Source organism: Bicyclus anynana, chromosome Z (genome assembly GCF_947172395.1).
Source record: "Bicyclus anynana chromosome Z, ilBicAnyn1.1, whole genome shotgun sequence".
NCBI classification, from domain to species: domain Eukaryota; kingdom Metazoa; phylum Arthropoda; class Insecta; order Lepidoptera; family Nymphalidae; genus Bicyclus; species Bicyclus anynana.
In genome coordinates, this window is record NC_069110.1 from 12413817 (window position 1) to 12438601 (window position 24785).

Consider the following 24785-nt stretch of genomic DNA (forward strand, 5'->3'; position numbering starts at 1 on the left):
AAAGTCAATAAGCAGGATATAGATTTAGCTGACATGGATCTCGCTCTCACTTCTACAGCATACTAGCTTACCAAATGCAGCCATTTTCAGTTAGCTCATAATATTTATTTACTTTTATTATGTGCCCTTTAGGGATGTTTGTTTCCCACGGCACAGTAAGCTTTTCAAGTAATATACGTTTAATTTGTTTGGAAAAGAGAAAGTGTTTACTCGAAATTCCACTCGGACGTCGTATAATATTTGTCATAATTTTATTGTACCTCTAAATAATAAAACAACAGTAATTTATGAAAACCTGTCTGTCTTTACATTCGAAATTAAATTCCAAATTGTAGATGGAAAACTCGAGTAAAAATATAACAGAATTTCTGAATTCCAACATAGTAGAATTAACGGAAAATTGTAAATTCTTGCCGTTTAATTAACGTCGACATTAGACAGAGCACTGGACATAACAGTAACAAAGTGCGTACCGTTTAATTATACGTCCATTATCATGTCATAACCTTCAGGTTTAATTAAATTCTTAACAGCAGATCGATTCTTTATTTGAAAGCAAAATTATTCGTATCCTCTTACGCTTTGTCTACTCGCAAGGTAAAATTGTATGCATCGTACTTGCGCAAATTTCGTACCTTCTGCAAGGATTTGTTTTGATTTAACTTTGATGGTTTTACAAGAGCAACTGTTGAGTTTATTACCGAATCACCGCAGAACCACCTGCCTTTCGAATCGGTAGTAGAGTCCACAAATAGTCAAACTTGACGTTTCAAAAGTGCTTGTACACTAAGCCACTTGAAATATATTTTGAATTTGTAATGTACGATCATCATCATTATAAGCCGATGGGCTTCCACTGTTGTACATAGACCTATTATAGGACTTCCAAACACCACGTCTCCCCCATGTATTCCCACACCATGCTTCCAGCGGCTCTGTTACTCGCTTGATGTCATATGTCCACCTAGTTTGGGGTCGAATAACACTGCGTCTACCGATGCGGGGTCGCCGTTCCAGCACCTTGACACCTCAACATCCATCGGCTCTTCGAGCTCCCATTTCCACTTCAACTTTGCGACTCGTTGAGTTATCTATGTCTGGTTCTTCTGCAAATCTCATTTAGTTTTAAGCTTACTTTACTTCACTTTTGATAGTAGATTGTAAATAGTTGCAATAGGGTGTTTTGAACGGTCAAGTGACGCCTAATTTCTAAATTCAAAATTTGAAATCGACGTTGGCCGTCAAAATAAAGTCGCGCTAATATTTTGGCGGCCGATTTGACGCGATACTAAGAAATAAAGCATATAGATGAGCCGTGATTGCCCAGAGGAAATTAAATATCACGTGTCTCAAAACGGTGAAGGATAAACATCCTGAGAAAGCCTGCATACCAGAGAATTGTCTCAATTCTCTGCGTGTGTGAAGTCTGCCAATCCGCATTGGGCCAGCGTGGTGGACTATTGGCCTAACCCCTCGCATTCTGAAAGAAACTCGAGCTCAGTAGTGAGCCGAATATGCGTTGATAAGGAGAATAATATACAGTTGTTCCATGTGTACTAACATAACAATCGATATCATAGAATACTAATAAATTTGTTTGAGTAGGTTTATATTATTTCGATGTGCACTTTAGAGAATGCGTTTCTACTGTGACATCCTTTATTTTCACATAGACATGTTTGAGCTTGTGTGTCCTTACCACGTCTTAATGAAATAGAATATAACGTGAACAAATATTAAAAAACCGTCAGGTGACCCAAGAGCTGGCGCTTATTTGGCCCAAATGATAAGTCTTGCCATCCAGAGGAGTAACAGCGCCAGTGTATTGGGTACCTTGCGAGAACAATTAGACGGAGTGTATTTCTTATAATTATTTTATTTCTATAAAATTTAGATTTTATTATTCCTTTAATTCTTAGTCTTAATTTGTTTTAATCTATGTCTTCATTATTGTCTTGTTAACGTCAACTACCTATTTCTTATAAAGTGTAATTAAACGACTCCACTCTGTGTTTTATTTTTCTCGTTACTTTGAAATCTTTCCATTTGATTTTAGTAAAAACATTTATTAGAAATCTTGTAGAAGGACAACATTTCCTTTCATCTATAAATGATGCCTTTTCCTTCGGTAATTAATTAGTTTTCTCTTCGGAAAAATATCTTATTACCTACTTACACCTACTTGTTTTTTTACTTGAAGCTGTTAATTAACGTCGGATTGGAACAGAAAATAAAATATTATTTCTTCGTCCTACAGGGATATAATATTATGACTTGTATTATATTTTTATTATCAGTTGGGTAGTTATAGAGAGCCGTTCTTACTACTTAGACATATGTACAGCAGTGGACGTATATAGTTTTATTATGATGATGATTATTATCTTAGCCCTTTCAGTTTATAAATTTGCAGGCAAACTAATTAAATTTAAATTTTTAATAGTTCCATGGCATTGGCTACAAAAATTCAGGCTTCCTTCATCAACTATCTATCCACCTATATATAAGTCGCACTGCTGAGCACAATTCTCCTCTCAGAATGAAAGGGGTTAGGCCAATAGTCCATCACGCAGGCCCAATGCGGATTGGCAGACTTACACACTTTCACATACGTAGTGAATTAAGAAAATCCTCATGTATGTAGGTTCCCTCACGATGTTTTACCTTCACCGTTTGAGACACGTGATATTTAATTTCTTAAAATGTACACCGAACGAACCTAAACCCTCCGGAATCGGAGGCAGAGGTCATATCTACTGGGATATCACTGTCTCCAGGCTTCCTTCTAAGAGACAAAATTTAGGAGGCCATGCCCAATGCCAATTATATATTATTACCAAGTTTTGTTAATGCTTTTATTTATTTTATCATAGTCGTAGAAAAAGTATTGTATGTAATTAGCCATTGTTGCACTTATGCTGTCTATGGCCTTCATTACGTGACAGTGTCATAAATAATTATTTCTTTCACTTGGAGAATTTTATAGTTGATTTATTACGAACACTTCTCTCTTAAAAGCTTGGCTCTCAAGAGACCGTAAGTAAACAAGTTAAATTGTAAAATAAATATGTATTTAGTGTTTTATAAGTTCAAGAGTATAATAGAAAATGATCGAATCCTATTACATAAAGTTTTCCTTTGTGACTTGCTAGTGTATTGTTTGTTTTATCCAGTTACGAACAATTGGAAGTAAGCAGCTTTGTAGGCAGTCTAGACTGCGCACCGGAGCGTGTGGTAGACTTTATACTTGTTTCCAACAATATTGTCCTCAATAATTCTGTGTTTCACCTTTGATTTATGACATTTAACTTCAATTAAAGTCAGTATAGACCATCGTTATAGAATAGGTCGCTATGATCTAAGTGCAGACTTATTTTAGTCGTTGTAACTTTTGGACTCATCATCATCAACATTATCATCATCATCATTATCATTAACAGCCGAAGGACGTCCACTGCTACATACTGTACATACGCCTCTTGCATAGACATCCAAACACCGCGGTTTCGAGCGGCTAGCATCCAGTGACTCCCTGCCACCTGCTGGATGTTTTCAGTCCACCTAGTGGGGGACCTCAACCATCGGCTCTTCAAACTTGTGGACTAGCACCTATTATTATCTGACAGTATTAGTCAGATGAATATAAGTGGCTATCAGACTCCCCGCGATTTCACTTTAGTCGTTCTTTTTCCCATGAGAATAGAAACGGAGATAAAATAATACCTAAGTTTTGCCTGTCATGACGTTTTTTATAACTCGTCAAAGAGATTTGTATTATTTTCCATGTCTTCTCAGTGTAACACTGTAGGTTATATACTATAGAGCAAGGGTCACCAAATGGCAGACCGCGGTGCTTATCCGAACCAACAATCCATTGTGTGCGTACCGGTATCTCCTGCAGTATAAATTTCGATCTCAACTTACTGATGAACATCTCCAGGATTTAATGTCAATAGCTTGCACCAATTTCACTCCAAACTTCAGACAGATAATTAGCAACAAAAAATGTCACTTATCTCATTGATAAGTAAATAAATAGGTACCTTTGTATTTTTCTGTAATTACCTTTACTTAATAATTTTGTTTTTCCGCGAATGACAGCAAAGGGTATTTCATTTCTTAAAATAGACCCTGAGCGAAACTAATTTGTGACCCCTGCTATAGAGACATGACGTCGAATCCAAAACTACTCCTATTACTGTCGAGTTATTAGCATGTTTACAGTCAAATATATTTATTTCTGGTGAAAAAAGAATACTGTGTCTAGACTTGCTGTCGCTATTAAAGAAAAAATTACGTCCAGGTGTGATCATTACGTTTATTTCTTATCAATGCAATGATTTTTTAAAATATTTGCTCTTGTTCCAGGTCGTCAATGCTAGCGCAATGTCGAATGCTTTCGGTGGCATGCAACTACACAGAAGGGGAGCACATGGTCTGCGTGCTGGACTTCAAACGCGAGACTGGCTTGTGGCACGCGGTACTGGCGAGCGTATTGAATGGAATGCACGTCATATTCATACCGTACGCCCTTATGAAAGTCAGCCCGGCGTCGTGGATGCACATGATTACAAAATATAGGTAGGTTTGCCTACATAATATATACACGATCCTGATCCTATTGTAGAATTTAAACTATCGTGAGTGTCATGTCATGAAGTGAGATATCTCTTCAAACGAGACCTAGTATTCGCCGGCGAAGACGCTATGTAGCTCAATTTTGTGTTGCCTGGGAAGCATTGTTGATCCGTTTTGTCCCGTCCCGTTATGTCCCGTTATATATTATCACCGTATTCCTGAAACCGCGCTGCGTCAGCTCGTATATTATAATTGACAAATTATTATTGACTTTAAAACTAAAATTACTAGTAAACCTAGAAACATGACAAGTGGCCGTAAAATCAGTCACCCATTTTATTACTTGTTAAAAATGTATTTATTTATTTAAAGCAGTACGCATTTATCAGTTTATCATACTTAAAAATAAACCACCATGTTTAGAACAAAGCTTATTTGTGAGATAATAGTCAACTGTGAGTCAATAGCTTCGTGACTAACGTTAGCGTGTAATGATTCACTTTAAAAACAGTCATAAATTAAAGAAAAGTGACGCTCAACTGAGTTTATTAAATATTGCAGAGATGACCTCTCCATGAGCCGTAATGGCCAGTTTATACATTTTAACATACTACGTTTCAACAATTTAACATGTACATTTTTGTTATCAAAATGATACTTATACCTAATGTTCTATTTAGTAACTTATTTAACACGTAATATTTGGATTATGAAGTTATTTTACCATTTGCAAATCAAAAGTGAATTTCTTATATATGTATATATAGAAAGAACATTAGATGATTTTTGGTTATTTATGCAGTTAGGCAATAGATGTAAACAAGCCGTTACATCATTGTGTAACGGTGAAAGAATTGGTAAATATAACATCTTTTCCTCCGAGTGAGACGTCATTTTATGCCGCTTTTTCTTTGGCACACAAGATTTACTGCCTAATGGTACTTGAAAACGTTCTATTTTTGCTGCACTCAAATTCTATCCTTGGTCCAATGCGAAACAATACCTCGGCCATCATTTACAACGACCGATTTTGAAAGTTTCTAGTTTGGGTCAAATTGGGAATAAAAAATCTTGCTTATATTCGGTCTAATTTGAGACTAAATATGTGGCTACTTACCTACACTATTTAGAGGGCAATCCGTAATCTTTACTAACATTATTATTATAACATAAAGAGTTAAAGTTTGTGGTGGTGCAGGGGTAATCTCTAGATCTACCTAACCGCCTACTAAACCGCCTACTTAAATATTCTTTTACCACTAGATAACCACGTTATTTGTGAACAAAAGCGCGGATCAAACACTTCGCTCTCTTTCAGCAACAATGAAAGAAAGAGCGATATTTTCGATTCGGCCGCTATTCGTCGACAATATCTTCTTCTCTTCACGAGCCATGTCGATGACGTATCTTAGGCTTATGTTATTATATTTACACAGGGCGTCAGTAGCGATTGTCAAATCGCGTGATCTTCACTGGGGTCTACTCGCAACACGCGACCACAAGGAGATCTCCTTGAGCTCTTTGAGGATGCTGCTAGTGGCAGACGGCGCAAACCCTTGGTCCTTGTCTTCGTGCGACCAATTCCTTTCCGTATTTCAAAGTAAAGGTTGGTACAACATATCATAGAGTTTAATACTCCTGTACAATATGCATTGCTAACTTTTAGGCAAATGTTAATTAGATAACCATGGCCGATGGACGTCCACTGCTGGACATAAGCCTCTTGCATGGACTTCCAAACACAACATCTCGAGCCGCCAGCATGTCATCGGTACATTTAATGAGGGTCGACTGCGCTTAATTTTAATAATTGTATAATTTTTATTATCATGTTTCTTTAATTTCACCGGTTATTCATTTCAATTATTATTATCATCATTACCAACCCATATTCGGCTCACTGCTGAGCACGAGTCCCTCTCAGAATTAGAGAGGTTAGGCCAACACTCTGGCCCAATGCGGATTGGCAGACTTCATACACATAGAGAATCAGGAAAATTCTCAGGTGTGCAGGTTTCCTCATGATGTTTTTCCTTCACCGTTTGAGACACGTACATTTAATTTCTTATAATGCACAACTGAAAATTTGGAGGAGCATGCACCGGCCCGGATTCGAACCCACGCCCTCCGAAATCGGAGGCAGAGGTTGTATCCACTGGGCTATCACGGATCTCATTATTATCCCTATCATACTATAAAAAACAGCTATTCTTTTTGGCGTCAGTATCAAGCGTAGTGGTAGTACATCCCCAAACGGCCCTGCCAAGCTGTACGATTACTCTATGCTAAATGTTTATGAGAGCTCAAATTAAAGATTTATATCCTAAACAACTTGACCTATTTCTATTCTGAGAACCTCTTTAACTGCGCTGTGATTTATAAGTACTCTGCTGACGTCGGCATTGTATAAATTTTAAACTCGATAGCTGCTCGTATAACTAGAAGTCTCCCTTCTATCATCATACTGAGTAATAAAACTTGACAAAAAATATCATCATCATCATCATCATCATCAACCCATAGTCGGCTCACTGCTGAGCTTGAGTCTTCTCTCAGAATGTGAGGGGTTAGGCCAATAGTCCACCGCGCTGGCCCAATGCGGATTGGCAAACTTCACACGTTTGAGACACGTGATATTCAATTACTTAAAATGCACACAACTGAAAAGTTGGAGTTGCAAGCCCCGGACTGGATTCGAACCCACACTAGATGGTTTTAACAAGCACGGCCTTCTTCTGCAATCTAGCAAGAAGTCTATTTGATAATGTTACCCATATTTAGCGGACTTACATATAGATAGTGACGGTTCAGACCGACCCGTCACCACAATAGGTTTACCGTGTACATTGGACTTAAGTGTTAGACACTTTCGTTTCGATCTTTCTACTGTGTGTCTACATCTCAAAGGCTTCCAGCTTTTTACGTATGTCTTCCTCTAGAATCCATGCTAAAATAGATCATTGATATTATGTCTGAAGGTTATTTCTTCCTTCCTAGGTGTACGCGGCGACGCGATATGCCCATGCGCTTGCAGCAGTGAGTCACTGACGGTGTGCGTCCGGCGCGCTGGACGCGGGGGCTCCTCCGCCGGACGGGGCGTGCTCTCCATGTCCGGCCTCTCCTACGGGGTTGTCAGGGTGGACGCGGAGAACTCACTGACATCCCTCACCCTCCAGGATTGCGGACAAGTTATGCCATCGTGTAAGTATTGGGGAGTCATAAGTGTAGCCACAAAGTTCTCTATTGACCGCTTATATTAACTTCTGACTTTATAATTAGAGAATGGGAAAATGAGAAAGCTTGTAATAAACTACTTCGTCTTTTTTTCAACGCTTCCATTTTGTGACGGCCTCCGTGGCGCAGTGAGCGCGGTGGATTTACAACGATCAGCGAATCAACGACGTCATTAATTCGTCCCATTTGTGCCGCAAAAAAATCCCTTTAAATCCCTGTAGCTCCGAAAGTAATGATCGATACGAGTAATCTATTACTTTTACAAAATTGCTTTAATATTAGAATACTCCTAATTTATATGCAATTTAAAAAACTGTCATCATTCCTATTATGAAGCTTTCCATTAGATATTTTCAGCTAGCACAATAAATGTACCTAGTCGTAACACGAACATTTCACGGTGGAGAAAAATGTTTTGCGAACAACTTTAACGAGCAAAATTAACTTTCATGATACTTTAACAGTTTTACAGATACACATGCTTGTATGAAAGCTTGCCTATTACCGGGATGTTGGAGCGTGTAATATGTGTTCAAAAGTTGTTCTAATAGTTAGCTTAAGCGCGTAGGATATAACAAGCTGTTTGAAAGAAGTTGTATCTAGTCTTCGTATATCTTTTTATAAAGCGAACTGAAGTCAAAATTACTTCATATGGCTTAGTTATTCAAAGCACTATATTAAATTGAGATTTAGATTATATATATTTTTTTCTTTTTCTACAAGTTAGCACTTAGACTACAATCTCACCCGATGGTAAGTGATGATGCAATCTAAGATGGCAGCGGGTTAATTTGTTGGATGAAAATCCACACCCCTTTCGCTTTCTATACATCGTACCGGAACACTAAATCTCTTACGGTTCGTCATTGCCTTTAGGGTGGTAACTAAACACGGTGTTCCACCAGCCAGACCTGTAATAATTAAGAAAACCTCAATCGGCCCAGCCGGGAATCGCACCCAGGACCTTCGTCTCCTAAAACCACCGCGCACACCATTGGCGTATCTAGGATTATTTTCTAGTGTGGGCCTGGCCCCCGACATCAAGTCTATTATTAGTATCTTAATAGAATTTGATATCGGTAGCCCAGAATCCCAGGTTGGGCACAGGTCCATTCTAGGGTGGGCACAGACCGGACCGCACTAGAAAGCCTCGTTATTTGTGAGTGAGAGAATTCTCACGGGAACCGGAACTACTTTGGGCTAGTCTTTCGTACTTTTGTGTCCGCACTAAACCTACGATTTAGGATCAGATTTTGTGGAGTACATTTTTTAATTTTAACAGTGTTTTGAGTTGGACAATGTAAAATAAATAGAAACTTTCGATATATTTACTTGTATAGCAATTTACTCAACTTGTGAGGATTTCTCTACATTATTAAAGCTTCATTTTCTTGACGATGTCACTCAATGCATTCAGCGTCCTACTGCTACCATAAATACTTTGAAAGCGATTCGCTTTGAGAATTAGCGCCTCCGCTGTTTTCCGCGTGATAGATAAATTTTCAGTGCCTTTCAAAGCTAAATATACCATTATATTCTCTTTTAACTTACGTTTAAAAAATTAGGTATGACATATATATCCATATATACCGACATAAAGGCATAAATACACTATTTAAAAAATGGTTAAAGCCGAAAAGGAAAAAGTATCAAAATAGTTGGACCTGTAAGAGTAAGAGGTAGATGCCTACACAGAAAAATATAGTATTTATCGTTGCCTGATTGAAGGTCCGTTTATATCTATATATATTTAGCGTGCCAGACACGTGCCGTGGCAGATAAAATAATATTCTTCTATACAGTGTTTATTAGCGTATTTATATCTATCGTAACACGGCCGCGCAGACATTGACAGGCACGGGCCGCACTCGGCCAGTATTCGTGGAAAGAATATTTTGTCTTTACGGTTCATGTCTGTAGAGTCCTTTTCATGAAACCTAAACTAAAATTGACAGCGCCTTACACAAATGACAATAAGACAGCCATTACCAAATGCCAATGAGCGCCATTAAGGCAATTAGCGCCGCGTCTGGGAGACTTCTTTCATGAAAAGGACTTTACGCGTCTCTAGCTACCTACTGGGCAGTGTAAATAGACGGTGTCTGCCACGCTATTCTGTGATGCACTGTGTCTGTAGATATAAACGGACCATTACTTTTGCGCAGGTGTAATCGTAGTTGTGAAAATGGAGGGGCCAGCGTATCTTTGCAAGACGGACGAAGTGGGTGAAATTTGCGTACTGTCCGGGGCGACCGGTTCCGGTTATTGGGGACTGCCGGGCCTGACTAACACCGTGTTCCGAGTGCAACCGCTCGACTCTGACGGAGAGCCGATCGGTGAAGAGCATTACGTCCGCAGCGGACTACTTGGATTCCTTGGCCCTGGTGGTATGTATGTTAGAATTAGAATTTGAAATTATATCTTAGTAACTTCAATGTTTTGCAGTCTTTATACACTGGTAGAGTCAGAAAACTTAAACTATGAGCCCCTCCCTTCCTTCGTGTTTTTGAAAAATTAGTGAAGCCGTGATGTCGGTATGCCGTGATAGCGCAGTGCATATGACCTCTGCCGATTAATCTCCGATTAAGGAGAGTGTGAGTTCGAATTCAGTCCGGAACATGCACCTCCAACTTTTCAGTTGTGTGCATTTTAAGAAATTAAATATCACATGTCTTAAACGGTGAAGGAAAAACATCGTGAGGAAACCTGCATACTAAAGAATTTCCTAAATTCTCTGCGTGTGTGTAGTCTGCCAATCCGCATTGGGCCAGCGTGGTGAACTATTAATTATGTATGGTGGTAATTTCTTGAAATGCACACATCAATCAAAATCATCAAAAAGTTGGAGGTGCATGCCCGGACCGGATTCGAACCCACACTCTCCGGAACCGGCTGTCAGCTTAGTTTAAAAGTTTTATATTGCGTTTTATTCCAGGTTTGGTGTTCGTGTGCGGCTCGCGGGACGGTCTCATGACGGTTACGGGACGTAAACACAACATGGACGACATAATAGCCACAGTTCTGGCCGTAGAGCCTATGAAGTTCATATACAGGGGGCGGATAGCTGTGTTCTCCGTCCGAGTGTTGAGAGACGAACGCATCTGTATTGTGGCCGAGCAGCGACCTGACTGCGGGGAGGAAGAGGTAATTTAATACTACTAAACTGAGAGCATAGAGACGTGATAGCCCAGTGGATGTGACCTATGCCTTTGATTCCGAGGGCATAGGTTGGAATACTGTCCGGGGCGTGCACCTCTGTAAGTTATGTACATTTTAAGAAATTAAGGAAAAATATCGTGAGTAAACCTGCATAACTGTGAATTTTCTTAATTTTCTACGTGTGTGAAGTCTACCAATTCGCATTTGGCCAACGTGGTGTATTAAAGCATAACGCCTCTAATTCTGAAAGGAGACTCGTGCTCAGCAGTGAGCCAAATATGGGTTGTTAATTATGAATGATGACAACAGACAGAAGACAATGAACAGACAGCATAACTATAATAGATTCAATGTAGGATGTAACGGACGATAGGTGTGTCTTTGACGTAACTAGAGATTATGATAGCCGGTTTTTGTGACTTATCAATATGTATACACATAAATGTATGTGATTAATTCATTAAATAAACATAAATAATATGAAACTTTAAACTCGTCGTTGATGTTATACGCACCATTCTAGATTGAACAAACAAAAAATGTGTTTTTCTACTCCTATTTCGTAATCTACTCGATATAAAACCTCAAACCATATTACAAAGCTATTAATTCCTACGGGTCGTTTGGTTAATGTTCATTACCAAACGGGTAAACCGTGCTACTACAATTTTTTTATTTTTAAATAGTTATATGGCATTGGCTACAAAAATTCAGGCATCCTTGTGAGAGACAAAATGTAAGAGGCCATGCTGATACAAAAATTGAGGAGGCCATGCCCAACGCCAATATATTATTTACCAACTTTTTTTTAATTTTTATTGTGGTATTTTTTTTTCTTTTATTGTGGTCATAGAAAAAGTATTGTATGACAATGCGCATAATTATTATAACATGGTAGTGGCTATAACTATTGCTAAAGAGAATACATGGAATCTAATACATGATTTTCTTTACTATTTTTAGTCTTTCCAGTGGATGTCCCGGGTTTTGCAAGCGGTGGATTCAATACATCAAGTGGGCATATACTGCCTAGCGCTGGTGCAGCCGAACTATCTCCCAAAGACACCCTTAGGCGGCATACACCTCAGCGAATGCAAGCGACGATTCCTCGAAGGCACCCTGCACCCTGCCAATGTGCTCATGTGCCCTCACACTTGTGTCACCAACTTACCTAAACCCAGGGAAATTCATTCAGGTAAATTACAAATTTACTTTATTTTTAGCTAACTAGATCCCTACTAGACTAGAGCTAACAGATCTTGATCACGTGACCTGTCTGTCGATAGCAAATGTCATTCCCATACATTTTTCTAGTTTTCGGAGCGTTAGCAATCGTAGAAAGAGAATCGACGTGCCACTTGCCTAGAGGGGCTGGATCTTTTTGTTAGAACCCAAAGCATTACCAAGCTTGAGCATAATTTCAACATATCAACTATTTAGTGATTTTAAGAAGCCTGCTTAATTATATATTGATATCACCAGCAGATGTTGGGCCGGCCTCAGTGATAGTTGGTAATCTAGTGCAAGGCAATCGACTCGCTTCTGCTCAAGGCCGTGACATGGGATACACAGATGACTCTGATGCAGCTCGAAAGGTAAGACATACTACAACTACGACCTACTTGTAATGATCCACTGCAGGACTTTCCTTTCTTTTCTGTTTAAAGTTTATTGATAGTTATTCAGTTTGAAAAGGTTATTACCAGATGTTATTGATAATAATCGGGACTGGGATAACATGCTTTCTGAGGCACGGGGAATAATACCATCGACTATAACTTCGGGGTAACAGCTATAGAGTTTCTCGAAAAAACGGTATAAAGCTTGACCTCTTGATCATTCGAATTTCTGATGATCCAAATGATGATGATAACAAAACAGGTTGACCCCAGGCGTTTAATAGAAAAATACTAATGCATGTAAGTTTTTAAACATTTGGACACTGGTCTCAATTAATTTCGTTTGTTTTCTTTTTCAGTATCAATTCATATCCCAAATACTCAGGTGGCGCGCACAAAGTACGTCCGACCACGTAATATTCACATTGCTCAATTCGAAAGGCGCCGTAGCCAAAGTTCTTACTTGCGCCGAACTGCACAAGAAAGCCGAGCGCATCGGTAATCTGTTATTAGAGAAGGGTCGCGTCAACACAGGGGACCACGTGGCGCTGATATTCCCACCGGGACTTGATCTCATCTGCGCTTTCTACGGATGTTTGTACGTGGGTGCCGTCCCGGTGACCATAAGGCCCCCGCACCCGCAGAACCTCCACACCACACTGCCCACGGTGCGCATGATCGTGGACGTCAGCAAGGCGACGCTAGTCCTATCCAACCAGTCTGTGATAAAGCTGCTTAGATCCAAGGAAGCGAGCAACGTTCTCGACAGCAAAGCCTGGCCTGTCACGCTCGACACGGACGACATGCCCAAGAAGAAGTTACCTATCTTATACAGAGCTCCGACTGCAGAGATGCTCGCGTATTTAGATTTCAGCGTGTCCACGACGGGAATGCTGGCTGGAATTAAGATGTCGCACGCAGCGGTCACGTCCCTCTGTCGCTCGATGAAAATAGCCTGCGAACTGTACCCTTCGCGCCACATAGCCTTGTGTCTCGACCCGTACTGCGGGCTGGGATTCGCTCTATGGTGTCTCAGCAGCATCTACTCGGGTCACCACTCTATCCTGATCCCCCCGTCGGAAGTAGAAATAAACCCAGGGCTCTGGCTGAGCGCGGTCTCGCAATACAAAGTCCGCGACACTTTCTGTTCATACGGCGTCATGGAATTGTGCACTAAAGGTTTGGGCAGTTCAGTTAATCAACTCAAAGCGAAGGGCATCAATCTGGCGTGCGTGAGGACATGTGTAGTGGTCGCAGAAGAGCGGCCGAGGATTAATTTGACGAACTCGTTTTCAAAACTCTTTTCGGCTCTCGGCCTCAGTCCGCGAGCGGTGTCGACGTCCTTCGGATGCCGGGTAAACATAGCCATATGCTTGCAAGGCGCGAGTAGTCCAGAACCGTCTACGGTGTACGTAGATCTGAGGGCTCTGAGGAACGACCGCGTGTCTCTAGTGGAACGAGGCAGCCCACACTCACTTTGTTTGATGGAATCCGGTAAATTGCTGCCAGGAGTAAAAGTGATAACTGCAAATCCTGAAACTAAAGGGCAATGTGGAGATTCTCACCTGGGTGAGATATGGGTGCAGTCACCGCACAACGCGAGTGGATACTTCACGATTTACGGGGACGAGAGTGATTACGCGGATCATTTCAGCGCTCAGCTCGTGACGGGGAACACTGGGGAAGTGTACGCGAGGACGGGATACTTGGGCTTCTTGAGGAGGACGGAGATCAGTGCGACGGCGACGGGAGGCGACGACACGTCGATACTGACACGCGACAGTGACACCGAGTCGTTAGCCTCCGCCTGGAGCGTGTCGGGGCTCGGCGCTGGAGACACGCACGACACTCACGACGCCGTGTTCGTCGTCGGCGCACTCGATGAAACAATCATGCTGCGCGGAATGCGGTACCACCCCATCGACATTGAAAACTCAGTCATGCGGTGCCATAAGAAGATTGCTGAATGGTACGTATTATTGTATGTGTACGTACGTACGCATTATAGTAGCTTTTTATGTCCTTGCACATTATTTTTTGAAAAAAATCTCGAATTTTTTGCAATATTGAATCGGTGGGTTTTTCTCAATTTCATTATAACGGTGTCCTTCACATGCTTCTTGGGAATTTGTGTAATGGTACAATTAATTTTTGAGTCAAATTTATTGATCTGTTATGAATAAGATTTGCCATTATTGACACAGTGCTGCCTATAGAAATAATATCCAAGCGTTTCACGATACTAAATTAATTGTATCCTACCTTCAAGGTTTTGACCAATTGAAATGTGTGCGTTAAGATTTGTTTGCAAGCAAAATTAAAATTTCATAAATTAATTTTTAATAACAACATTTCAACTATCTCTGCGAGGTCATTTTCTATAGGCAATACAATAGACTTGAATCGTTCGTTCCAATTGGTCAAAAATCTTGAAGGTCGAAATGAAACTAAAGCCGGCGATTATTAAACCAGGGTTTCTGTATATTCCAGTGCCGTGTTCACGTGGACCAACCTGCTGGTGGTGGTGGTAGAATTGGACGGCAACGACAGCGAGGCGCTCAACCTGGTCCCGCTGGTGACCAACACGGTGCTAGAGGAGCATCACCTCATAGTCGGCGTGGTCGTGGTCGTCGACCCAGGCGTGGTGCCCATCAACTCGCGCGGTGAGAAACAACGGATGCACTTACGAGACGGGTTCCTTTCCGACCAGATCGACGCTATATACATTGCGTATAACATGTGAATAGATAGAGCTCGATCCCATGGCCGATGCACGTCGTTTAGTGAGTTAAAAAAAATGTGAATACCGGTTTCTGATGAACAAATTATGTTAAATCGAGTAGATAGACACACGCAGCCATTTTACAGCTCAGATTTTAAACCTTTTTAATAGTACATTATGATATAAGTGCGGTAAGTTGAAGCCGAGGCGATATTGCAAGCTCGAGCCGTAAGCGAGAGCTACAGTAAGGAAGCAGATAATGTAATTATCAAAGCGCACGTATGTCATACGACGTTTTATAACACATTTGCGAGGAAACACACTTTCTGAAAATGATATTGCATCTTTGCCATTTTGATACGCTTGTCATTTTTGCACAGATAGCGAAATGCGTGCGTTTTTTTTAGGCCAATGCACCAAAAAAGCCAGTAGTATTAATAAAGCAAATTAATATTTTTGTGTTTCTGTTACAGACAAATGGTTGTCATTTATTGACAAAATTATTAAAATGAAATAATTAAATGTTTTTTTAATAGATTTTATCTCACAAAGTTAATATTATCCATAAAATGTTGAGCACTTTTCTGCCATAAAAACTCTTTGCTAAGATTTTAAAAAGTACCGTTTGTTTTAGACGGATGATAAACGTTTAAAATTACATTAAAAATAAATAAACAACATTACATCACATGTGCGTTTTACTTTACATTACGTCACATGTGTGTAAAATAAAAGATATTTTACGAGCAAATGTGTTATAAAAACTATTAAATTGAACATGCATCTTTTGCTTTATTTTATAATAATAGCACACATTTTGAATCGCTAAGCTTTGAATCACTTAGTTCCTGTTTCTGTGGAAAATTGAATTGATTTGAACTTACAGTAATAATTGCATACGTTATCTCATCATTTTGTTTAACATAAGCTACAAAGCGTTCTACGGGTTTTTAGAAGTACTGACAACTGATTCCTAAAAATATTATCTAATCATTTAAGTGATAGTGTTTTTAAGTGTCTTAATCCATATACATGTAAAATGGCTCAACTTAGTATCTAACTACTAGAAATACCACGGATTTTGTTCATCACAAAATTAACGACGTCTGCTGGCTCTGGATCTTGGACCATTAAGAGCATTGGCGATGGCCATATCGGGTGTTAGATATATCTATGTCGTTGTCGATTTAGAAAAACTGTTTGGTGTTTTGATGTACCCGATCTGAACGGACCCATCGTTAACATCTAAGTTCCAGTATATAGACAACACAGATTACCTATTCGACTGTTTTAGAGTTATATATTAATTTTTATTGCTAAAATATTTTGTTACGTGTGTGTAAGGAAATTGAATTTTATATAATTTTTTTGTTTCCCCTGGGATTATCATTTGCAATACTTTTTGAAACTCCTCTCGATGTTGATTTATGTTGTTCAAAGCGAAGCTTTAGATCTAAGATTTATTTACTGAATAATTTGAATGTTCTGGCTCAAATTCCTGTAATATTGGAAAACTTGTTATAATTATGTTGATGAACATTTTACTATGTATAAAACATTTTTGTATTATTGCATTTCTATAAATAAGTGTACTCACACAAGACTGGGAGACTCAGCCTATGAACTTTTTTATTCAATTTTTATGGTTTCTTTTTTGGGCAACTCGTCTTGTGTACTAAAAATGTTAAATTTAAAATAATATCTGTCATTCTTAGAAAATTTTACACAATACGCATGATATTTTTCTATATTTCGGACAATAACGTTTCGACTGCTTTATGTCGTTAGACGAAATCACGTCGCCAGCTATTTTATTTATTATGGAACGAATAGCTTGTATCTCTCACTTTTTAATGTTTTTTTTTTTTTTAGTGTAAGTATGTAATGTACGTGCATAATATCGATTCGTAATGGCACAATATTTGTTTAGCCGACTTGCACCCATCTGTAGGCCTAAAATGCGATCATCATATCTCGAGACGAGATATACAAATAAATGTCAAACAATTTCAGCGGAATAGAAAATATAGCTCTATCTTTATAACGAAAGAGAGAGAAAGCTAATATTTCAACACCACCGCTATTGGTCGGCAATAAATCTTCTGACAGATAAATGACAACTAACAGCAGCGAAATCTGAAACATCGCTCTCTCACACTTTTATTGTGTTGGGAAGAAAGAGAGAGCGATATTAGCCGCCGCCGCTATTGGTCGGTGTCCTTTTTCCCTTCACGAGATACGTTAATGCATGCTAGGTCTACTGGGTTTAGATAGGACATGTCTTGACTGGCAGGCTACTGGTTTGACCGTCGTCTTTTAGTTGTAAGGAAACTCGCATGTCAGGTATACGGACATGGGGATATATTCTAGGGAGATGTCAATATAGTCAATGAGTATTCAGCAGTGTATCGTTTTATATAAACAATTGGGTGTTTGACTTAAATAATCACAATTTATTCACATATGTTTCGCTTATTTTTGAGAGTTAACATTATTACATTAAATTAAAAAAAACATACATACAGCCGAACGTAGAACCTCCTCCTTTTTGGAAGTCGGTTAATAAAGATAGCAAAAGTTGTTTGACCTTAAATAAGTTACCCTAATATTTCTGAAGTTAATATTTGACTAATTGAACTCTATTGAAGTATTAATTTTTTGATGGATAGATTTACCTAAAAATATGATCTGACGAAAAATTAAATGACTTCATTTCTCATATGGAAATAGAATAAGTATGGACACAAGTATAGAAAATAAAAGAGAAATATAATAATTCCTCATTAATACATATAATATAATTGAAAAAATATTAAAACAACACTACAGAACATTAAAAAAAATATAGTATGTTTGTTCATACCGTGTTCTTTAAAAATAATTAGAAAAGTATTGTTAAAAAAAACATACCTACGTACGAATGTAGAACCTCCACTTTTTTGGAAGTTGGTTAAAATCAGTCAAACGCCCAATTATATTGTTGTGATTATTGTGAAAAAAGTAATTTCTATTGCTAGTTTGTATGTAAATGTAATTTTATTACCACTGGTAATATATTATTTTAGTGTTAGCAATTAATGATAAACCAACAAAATGTACTGCATTTAATGTGTTAGTTTCACCTTATTTCAAAAATTTACTGTAAATGTATTCAGTATACAGTTTTCTAGTTATCTGTTAAGCTTTCTTCAAAACGAAAACCCACTTAACATACCAATAAAATATTTAAAATCATTTGTTAAAAATTAATTTTTCTAACACTTTATTTAGACTTTACTTATATAGGCAGGAATAAGCAGTTTATAGGGATTATATTATAGAAAAAAAATCTTCACATTATGTTTTTTCCACACGATCTCTCTTCTTAATTGTAATAAATATGGTGTAGTATATATGATGTATCTGGGTGTACCCTAGTTAATAGATTGTAATGTTGCTCTAAGACTACATGCAAATCGGTTATACCGTGCCGCCTCACATTACCGTGAAATCTTTGACCTCTTATAATAAAAGGACGCACAATCATGTAGAAAAATTCACTTAAAAACTGGCCAATTTTGTTTTGACAGCTTTAAAATTATTGGTAAAGATTATTACACCTAAAGGCCTTTAAATATAGTCCAATATTCAATAAAATCTCAAATTCAGAGCAAATTCAACCTTAAGTATTGAGTATAAGGTTGAATTTGCAAATGCGACTACTTGAATTGAGTGCCAAGAAGTTGTGTTTGGCACTCACTGAGTGGGGACTTTTTTTGGTCGCTGATTGTGCATCCACTTTATAATAGGAGATCGATGAGTGAAATACGTATATTTATTAAAAGTGGCGGAAAACAATGTTCTTATATTTATATACTTCACAAACTTCACCTTTATTGGTACAGTGGTGATTCAAAAAAATAGGATCGCCATTTTTTTATTAATTATTTTAGAAAAAGCGAAAGCTAAGCTACCATTGATATCTGTGCCAATGAATATCATCTGTAGTAGACGGAGAGCCAGCATCAGCCAGACCTTCGTCTTTTTATAAAAGCTTAAAATTTTGTCAGTTTATGCTCCTGCTATAGATGAGTACCGTGACCTAACTACACTTTGCTTAATCGCAAACTTTCGCTAGATACTCTTGAAGTTTCAAATTAAATAGGGTTTTTCGAAGGGTAGCCGTGAAGCTAAGTGACTGGGGATATAATTTCTCATAATATTATGCCGAGGAAAACTAAAAAGAAGAAGAAGGAGGAAAAGAAAAAAAAGAGGAGGATTGAGGGTCTGGTTCCTTATAACCTGCTACCTCTCAAAGCCACCACGGTACAAACTCCATAATTGGCTACTGTACTTACTTAAGGTACTCCTGGGAGCATGAGCTGACAAACTTTCAGCTTTTGTAAAATGACGAAAGTGTGGGGTTCACAGGCTCTAGACTATAGTATTTTATGTTATTAATGAATGTTTAATCTAATTCCGAAAATATCTCATTTATATTCATTTAAATAATTGAAATATTCATTTATTAGTATATTAATTTTGTTAATAATAATAATATAAAGCAGTTTATAATGTGATTATAACATATTTATGGCTGCTAGTGTAATAAGCGCCGGCGCATATCTGACGACTCTTCGATGTGTCACTGTCGACCTTTTATGACATCGCTGATCACTTTTTTTTAAAGAATATTTGAAAAAAAGAAAGCGAGGATCGAACCACCATCCCTTTGCGATGAGTCCGACCGCTCTTACCTTTGAGCTATTAAGGCTATAAATCATTGTTAACTTATATTTGATTTTATTTTACCCTCAGTAACAATTACTGTATATTACAGCGTCGTTTCAGATATGAATCAGCCTTAAGACTGCTATTGGTTTGGTGCACCATTTTATTTAGATAATTATAATAAACTACATAATTATGCATATTTATTTTGAAATTTTAATGTTGCCAAAAGTCTGTGGGGTCTTTATTTAATCCATGTTGGTTGTTAGTTTTGATAATCCAAACTAACGTTAATTACAATTATTTCGTTTTGATATTTATATACCGGGCTTATAAAATAGTGTATGATGTACACATTTCTTTCATGAAAAGAATTTACTCGTAGCGAACTATTTCGATCTAAGTTTAATACTTGGACTGCTCCCATCCAGCCACATTGTGAACAATTGAAGACTAAAGATATTCCACGATTTGTGGTAATGGTTAAAGGAGATGGTCCAAAATTGTATGGAGCCCAGGATCAGTTATTGTACCCTGGCGAAAATAAAAGAAAATATTTTTTTAACTATTTTTGATTAAACAAATCTACGAATTTACTTTATTTTTTTCGAAATAGAAATATTCATTCTCTCCCAAGAAATGCAACATTAATAAGTGTAATAATGGCGGATTGATGACGTTTTCAATGCAGTAGTCGATTTGACGTTTACTGCCAATTGTCATATTATTGTTGCTTTAAGGGCGCCATCTTGTTATAACTCGAAAACTTGGGTTTAAATTTTATTTATTTCTTTTTATTTAGTTAGATTTATTCACTTATTTAGATTTTAATATAATCCTTGTATTTTTTTTTAATTTTTAATGATACGGGGTACAAGAGTGGACCTGAAATGGACCATCTCCTTATGCTCTTAACTTATTCCATTCCAGTACAAACGAGTATGTTTTTAGTGACATGCAGAATATTTATATATTTTTTTCTGTATTGTTATATTAATTTCTCAAGTACGGCTCGTGTCTATCTCACAATGTTTTAAATAAATAATATTTCTTGGAAACCACAAAACAAAACAGTGTTTTTGTTTTTACTTTAAATATAATTTAACTAATTTATTTTAATGGAAGGTGTCAATTAATCGCTTTGCAATTACTCTTAAAAGAAAGCGGGTACTTAGACCTCATGGCCCTAGTGTTTCCCCCAGCGTTAGTGACCCCAAATGGCTTTAAATAAGTAATCTCTAACGAGATTGCTGTATTTGCACCTCTTGAGGTTTGCTCTCTGCTGCAGCAGCAGCAAATGTGTCTACGCAAGTTGCGTCTCACACCAAAGGCCTACCCATCTTCAATCAATGAAACTATAGTTTACTTGTATTTTTCATAAAAGGGGCCCTAGCCTTAAAAATGTTAGCAAACCTAAGTGCATTTTTTTTATCGTTGCCTTGTTGGATTATGTTATCGATAGATACCGCGATGAAAAAGTTATTAATTCATGAAAGGTTAATAACAATAAAAATAATTGAATATTTTTATAACCAGAGTGAGATTTACACTGCTGCAACATGTATGGGCTATTTTACTTTATTACTCTTTTTTTTTATTTGTAATTATTATTTATTGGTAAATTGTACATATATTTTTGTTGTCTATTTTAATTTTTACAAGATGATGATTTTTGTAGCCTTATATTATTTTGGAGTAAATATTAGTCAGTGAATTAGTAATAGGAGAAATTAAATTGATTTATAATAAGAATAATAATTAATTATATTATGTCGGTATTCGGAATTCCTTTATTATTATTTTATTTTTTACTTTATAAAAGTATAATTTCTATCGTATTTTCAAACATAGTCATGTTACAACATAAGTATAAAAGTAGTTCTATAAAATCTGATTAGTGAACAAATGTCATATTTGTAATCCTTCTTTATTAAAGTAATGCATAGTATATTGGTTCGAGGTCCTGCAGCAACTTTGTTTTCCTGATTTTTATCGAAATTTGTCAAAATCGTTGTATATTCATGACGCTCGTTTTTAAAATAGTGTAATATTAAAAGTATGTACGCACAAAATTGTAAGCATTTTGGCAACTTTTTGGATATTTATCGTTTATAGATGTTTTTTACTTCATTGTCGAAAAATGATCTGTTGGGACTTTGTAACCGCTTTTACAATTATTGTGATTTTTTCTGATGTATGATTAAATAAACATGCAACCTGACTCCTTTTGTTTCATTTAATTTTTAACCGACTTCCAAAAAGGAGGAGGTTCTACGTTCGGCTGTATGTATGTTTTTTTTTTAAAACAATATTAGTCATAAAGCTATAAGTTTAACATGATCAAAAATATTAAATATACCTATACATATCATCCTCACTACTAAGTTTTGTCAAAATTAAATCATCATTGTCAGCCTAGCGACCCAATATAGGGCTAGGTCTCCCTCTATATAGAGGAGGGGATAATACCCATATTATGGAGCTTCGACCCACCACGCTGCTCCAATGCGAGTTGGCAGGTGACAAATGTACTTGTATACAAAACAGATACCATAATTGGCTTTAAAGGAATATAGTAACTTAACCAGTTCTGGACAGAAGTGCACCAAATAAACCATAGAATTATAAGTATGTGTACCGACTCATAAATCTAAGAAATATACAGTAACTTAAAGTGCGACTTATTAGTAGAAAATAAATGAGGGCGCTGTAGTCACTTATTCACGCTCAGGTAACCCTGTGTTCTGTCATCTACTTAGGACTACAACTACCTAGATACCTTATAATTAATGATATATTTTCTATACGTATACCTACGTAATCAAGTTCTTATTTTAACTAGGATAATGTATTGAAAATTTTATTACTATCTAAATAACAAATAAGTAGATATATTTCGTTAAAACTATCAATATTAATTGGTTGCTCTATACTGACCAAAGAGTAAATTAATTTATTGACAGATCTTAGTTATAATGACAACAAATGTAGTGTTACCACACAGTGAGTATTTAGTTCCATTTTTATTAACGTCTGTCTTATAAGTCGCACCACTTGAAACCTGATATTAAAAAAAAACGCGGGATTGAAAATTTTAGACGGAGAGCCCGTAAACCCCAGATCTTCGTCATTTTAAAAAAGCTGAAACTTTGTCAGCTCATGCTCCTACCACAAGTAAGCAGGTACGGTAGCCAATACGTTGCCAACAAATAGTTGACTCATATCAAAAATATAAACAATATTAATTTCGCATAGTATATGGAATGAGGGTGCGAAACTTTGACATTATTTATGTATCTAAGGTGCAAAATATATCGATAATACTCTTAGCCATACCTTACCATTATAATACTATTAAAAGTTAAGGATTTCTTGTAAAATTTAATCATGTATTTTTTAAAATTTTCCTAACGTCAAAAACGCTGTCATTCATTTTGTGACATCACAATGTTACTTGATGTACTTAACGTCTATTTTTGTCAAACGCACCGTTTTCAGAGGGATTTGTTTTAGTGACGTCATGAAACAGTCAAAATATAGACTATCATGGCCGACAGGTGTTTTGGCTTGTATTGTCAAAACATATTTAAAAACTAAAATTTTCATGTAATCACGTCCCAATAAATATGTTTTTTTTTCTATCTAGTAGAACGATAACGAACTGTTTAAGACCATTTAAAAAAAAAGTGTCAACAAGCCTGTTTGGGAGGTTGGACTTTGGTGGCTTTGGGAGCCAAAAGTTACTGGCAACTAGGAATATAATTTCTCATCATATGCCGAGGAAAACATAAATAAATTATACTTAGACGGTTGAGGGTATGGATCTTTAAAACCTGCTACCTCCCAAAGTCACCACGGTCCAAACTCCATGTTTTAGGTAGCCAATGAATAATGTTAACTATTTTTAAATGTTAGCTTTCTGTATTCTCCGTTGAAAACAAAAAAATACTCGTGAAATAATTATTTCGTCAAGTTAATTAATTCCCGAGATATAGAATTTTAAAGTGAGCGCGCGGTGATCAGCTCCCGTTTAACGCGGTGACGTCATCAAATAACATTTGCTCGCCCGTTATACGCAATTTTGTACTGCTGCCTTACCTAATGGTTAGAATTGAAAAAATCTTTTTGTGTTGAAAAGCCCGTTTAACGAGGAAGGAATAAGAGCAAAGCTCCGATCAAAATGTGGCCAAAACGAGGAAAATAATGTTCGGTTGTGGGCTAGTCTTCTTAGTTATATAATATCGAAAGGTCATTCTCACGAAATCTCGAAAACCACTTGAGCGGAGGCAGTCTATAGTTAGTAGGTAACTGCTAATGATGGATTTTCGATAGGGCCGGATTAAAGAGGTCTAGAGGCTCTCACAAGTTTGTATGAAAGTGTTTCATTTAATATGCTACAAACTTGAAATTTAACAGGGAGTGGTTTATAGCTGGTAGACGTCTGTTACAAACCCATCTTACGACAGGGCCGGAGTAAAGAGGTCTAAAGGCACTTAAGCTTAAACAGTAAGGACTTTCATATGAACTTGTGAAAGCCTTTAGACTTCCTTAATCCGTCCCTATCGCAAAATCCATTATTAGCAGATAAATCTACTAACTATCGGCACATATCATCTAACCTTGGTCTTAGATCTAATCTATGCGGTTACAAATTGTGTCTTCTTTGGTTCGTATAATCTGTTGAAATCTTAGACCACTACTCTATGGCTGGAACAGAAAAAAGAATGCTGTCAACTTGTCAAGTTGTCAAGCCTTGTAAAAAA

The 24785-nt window shown here is 37.2% G+C and overlaps 1 protein-coding gene across 6 annotated transcripts in view; it reads left to right on the forward strand.

Moving 5' to 3' along the window:
* LOC112049111 (disco-interacting protein 2) overlaps positions 1-22243 on the forward strand; it is a 121471-nt gene extending 99228 nt beyond the window's left edge. For 4 of the 6 annotated variants that reach the window (XM_052890886.1, XM_052890890.1, XM_024086889.2 and 1 more), the window contains 9 exons: positions 4369-4581; positions 6015-6184; positions 7576-7779; positions 9978-10199; positions 10748-10956; positions 11935-12166; positions 12454-12566; positions 12950-14559; positions 15081-22243. In XM_052890886.1, coding sequence (XP_052746846.1) covers positions 4369-4581; positions 6015-6184; positions 7576-7779; positions 9978-10199; positions 10748-10956; positions 11935-12166; positions 12454-12566; positions 12950-14559; positions 15081-15333 — 3226 coding nt within the window. In that variant the 3' untranslated portion in view covers positions 15334-22243. The remainder of the gene's footprint in view (positions 1-4368; positions 4582-6014; positions 6185-7575; positions 7780-9977; positions 10200-10747; positions 10957-11934; positions 12167-12453; positions 12567-12949; positions 14560-15080) is intronic. The other 2 variants (XM_052890891.1, XM_052890887.1) reach the window with 2 other exon arrangements.
* Positions 22244-24785: the final 2542 nt, after the last annotated feature.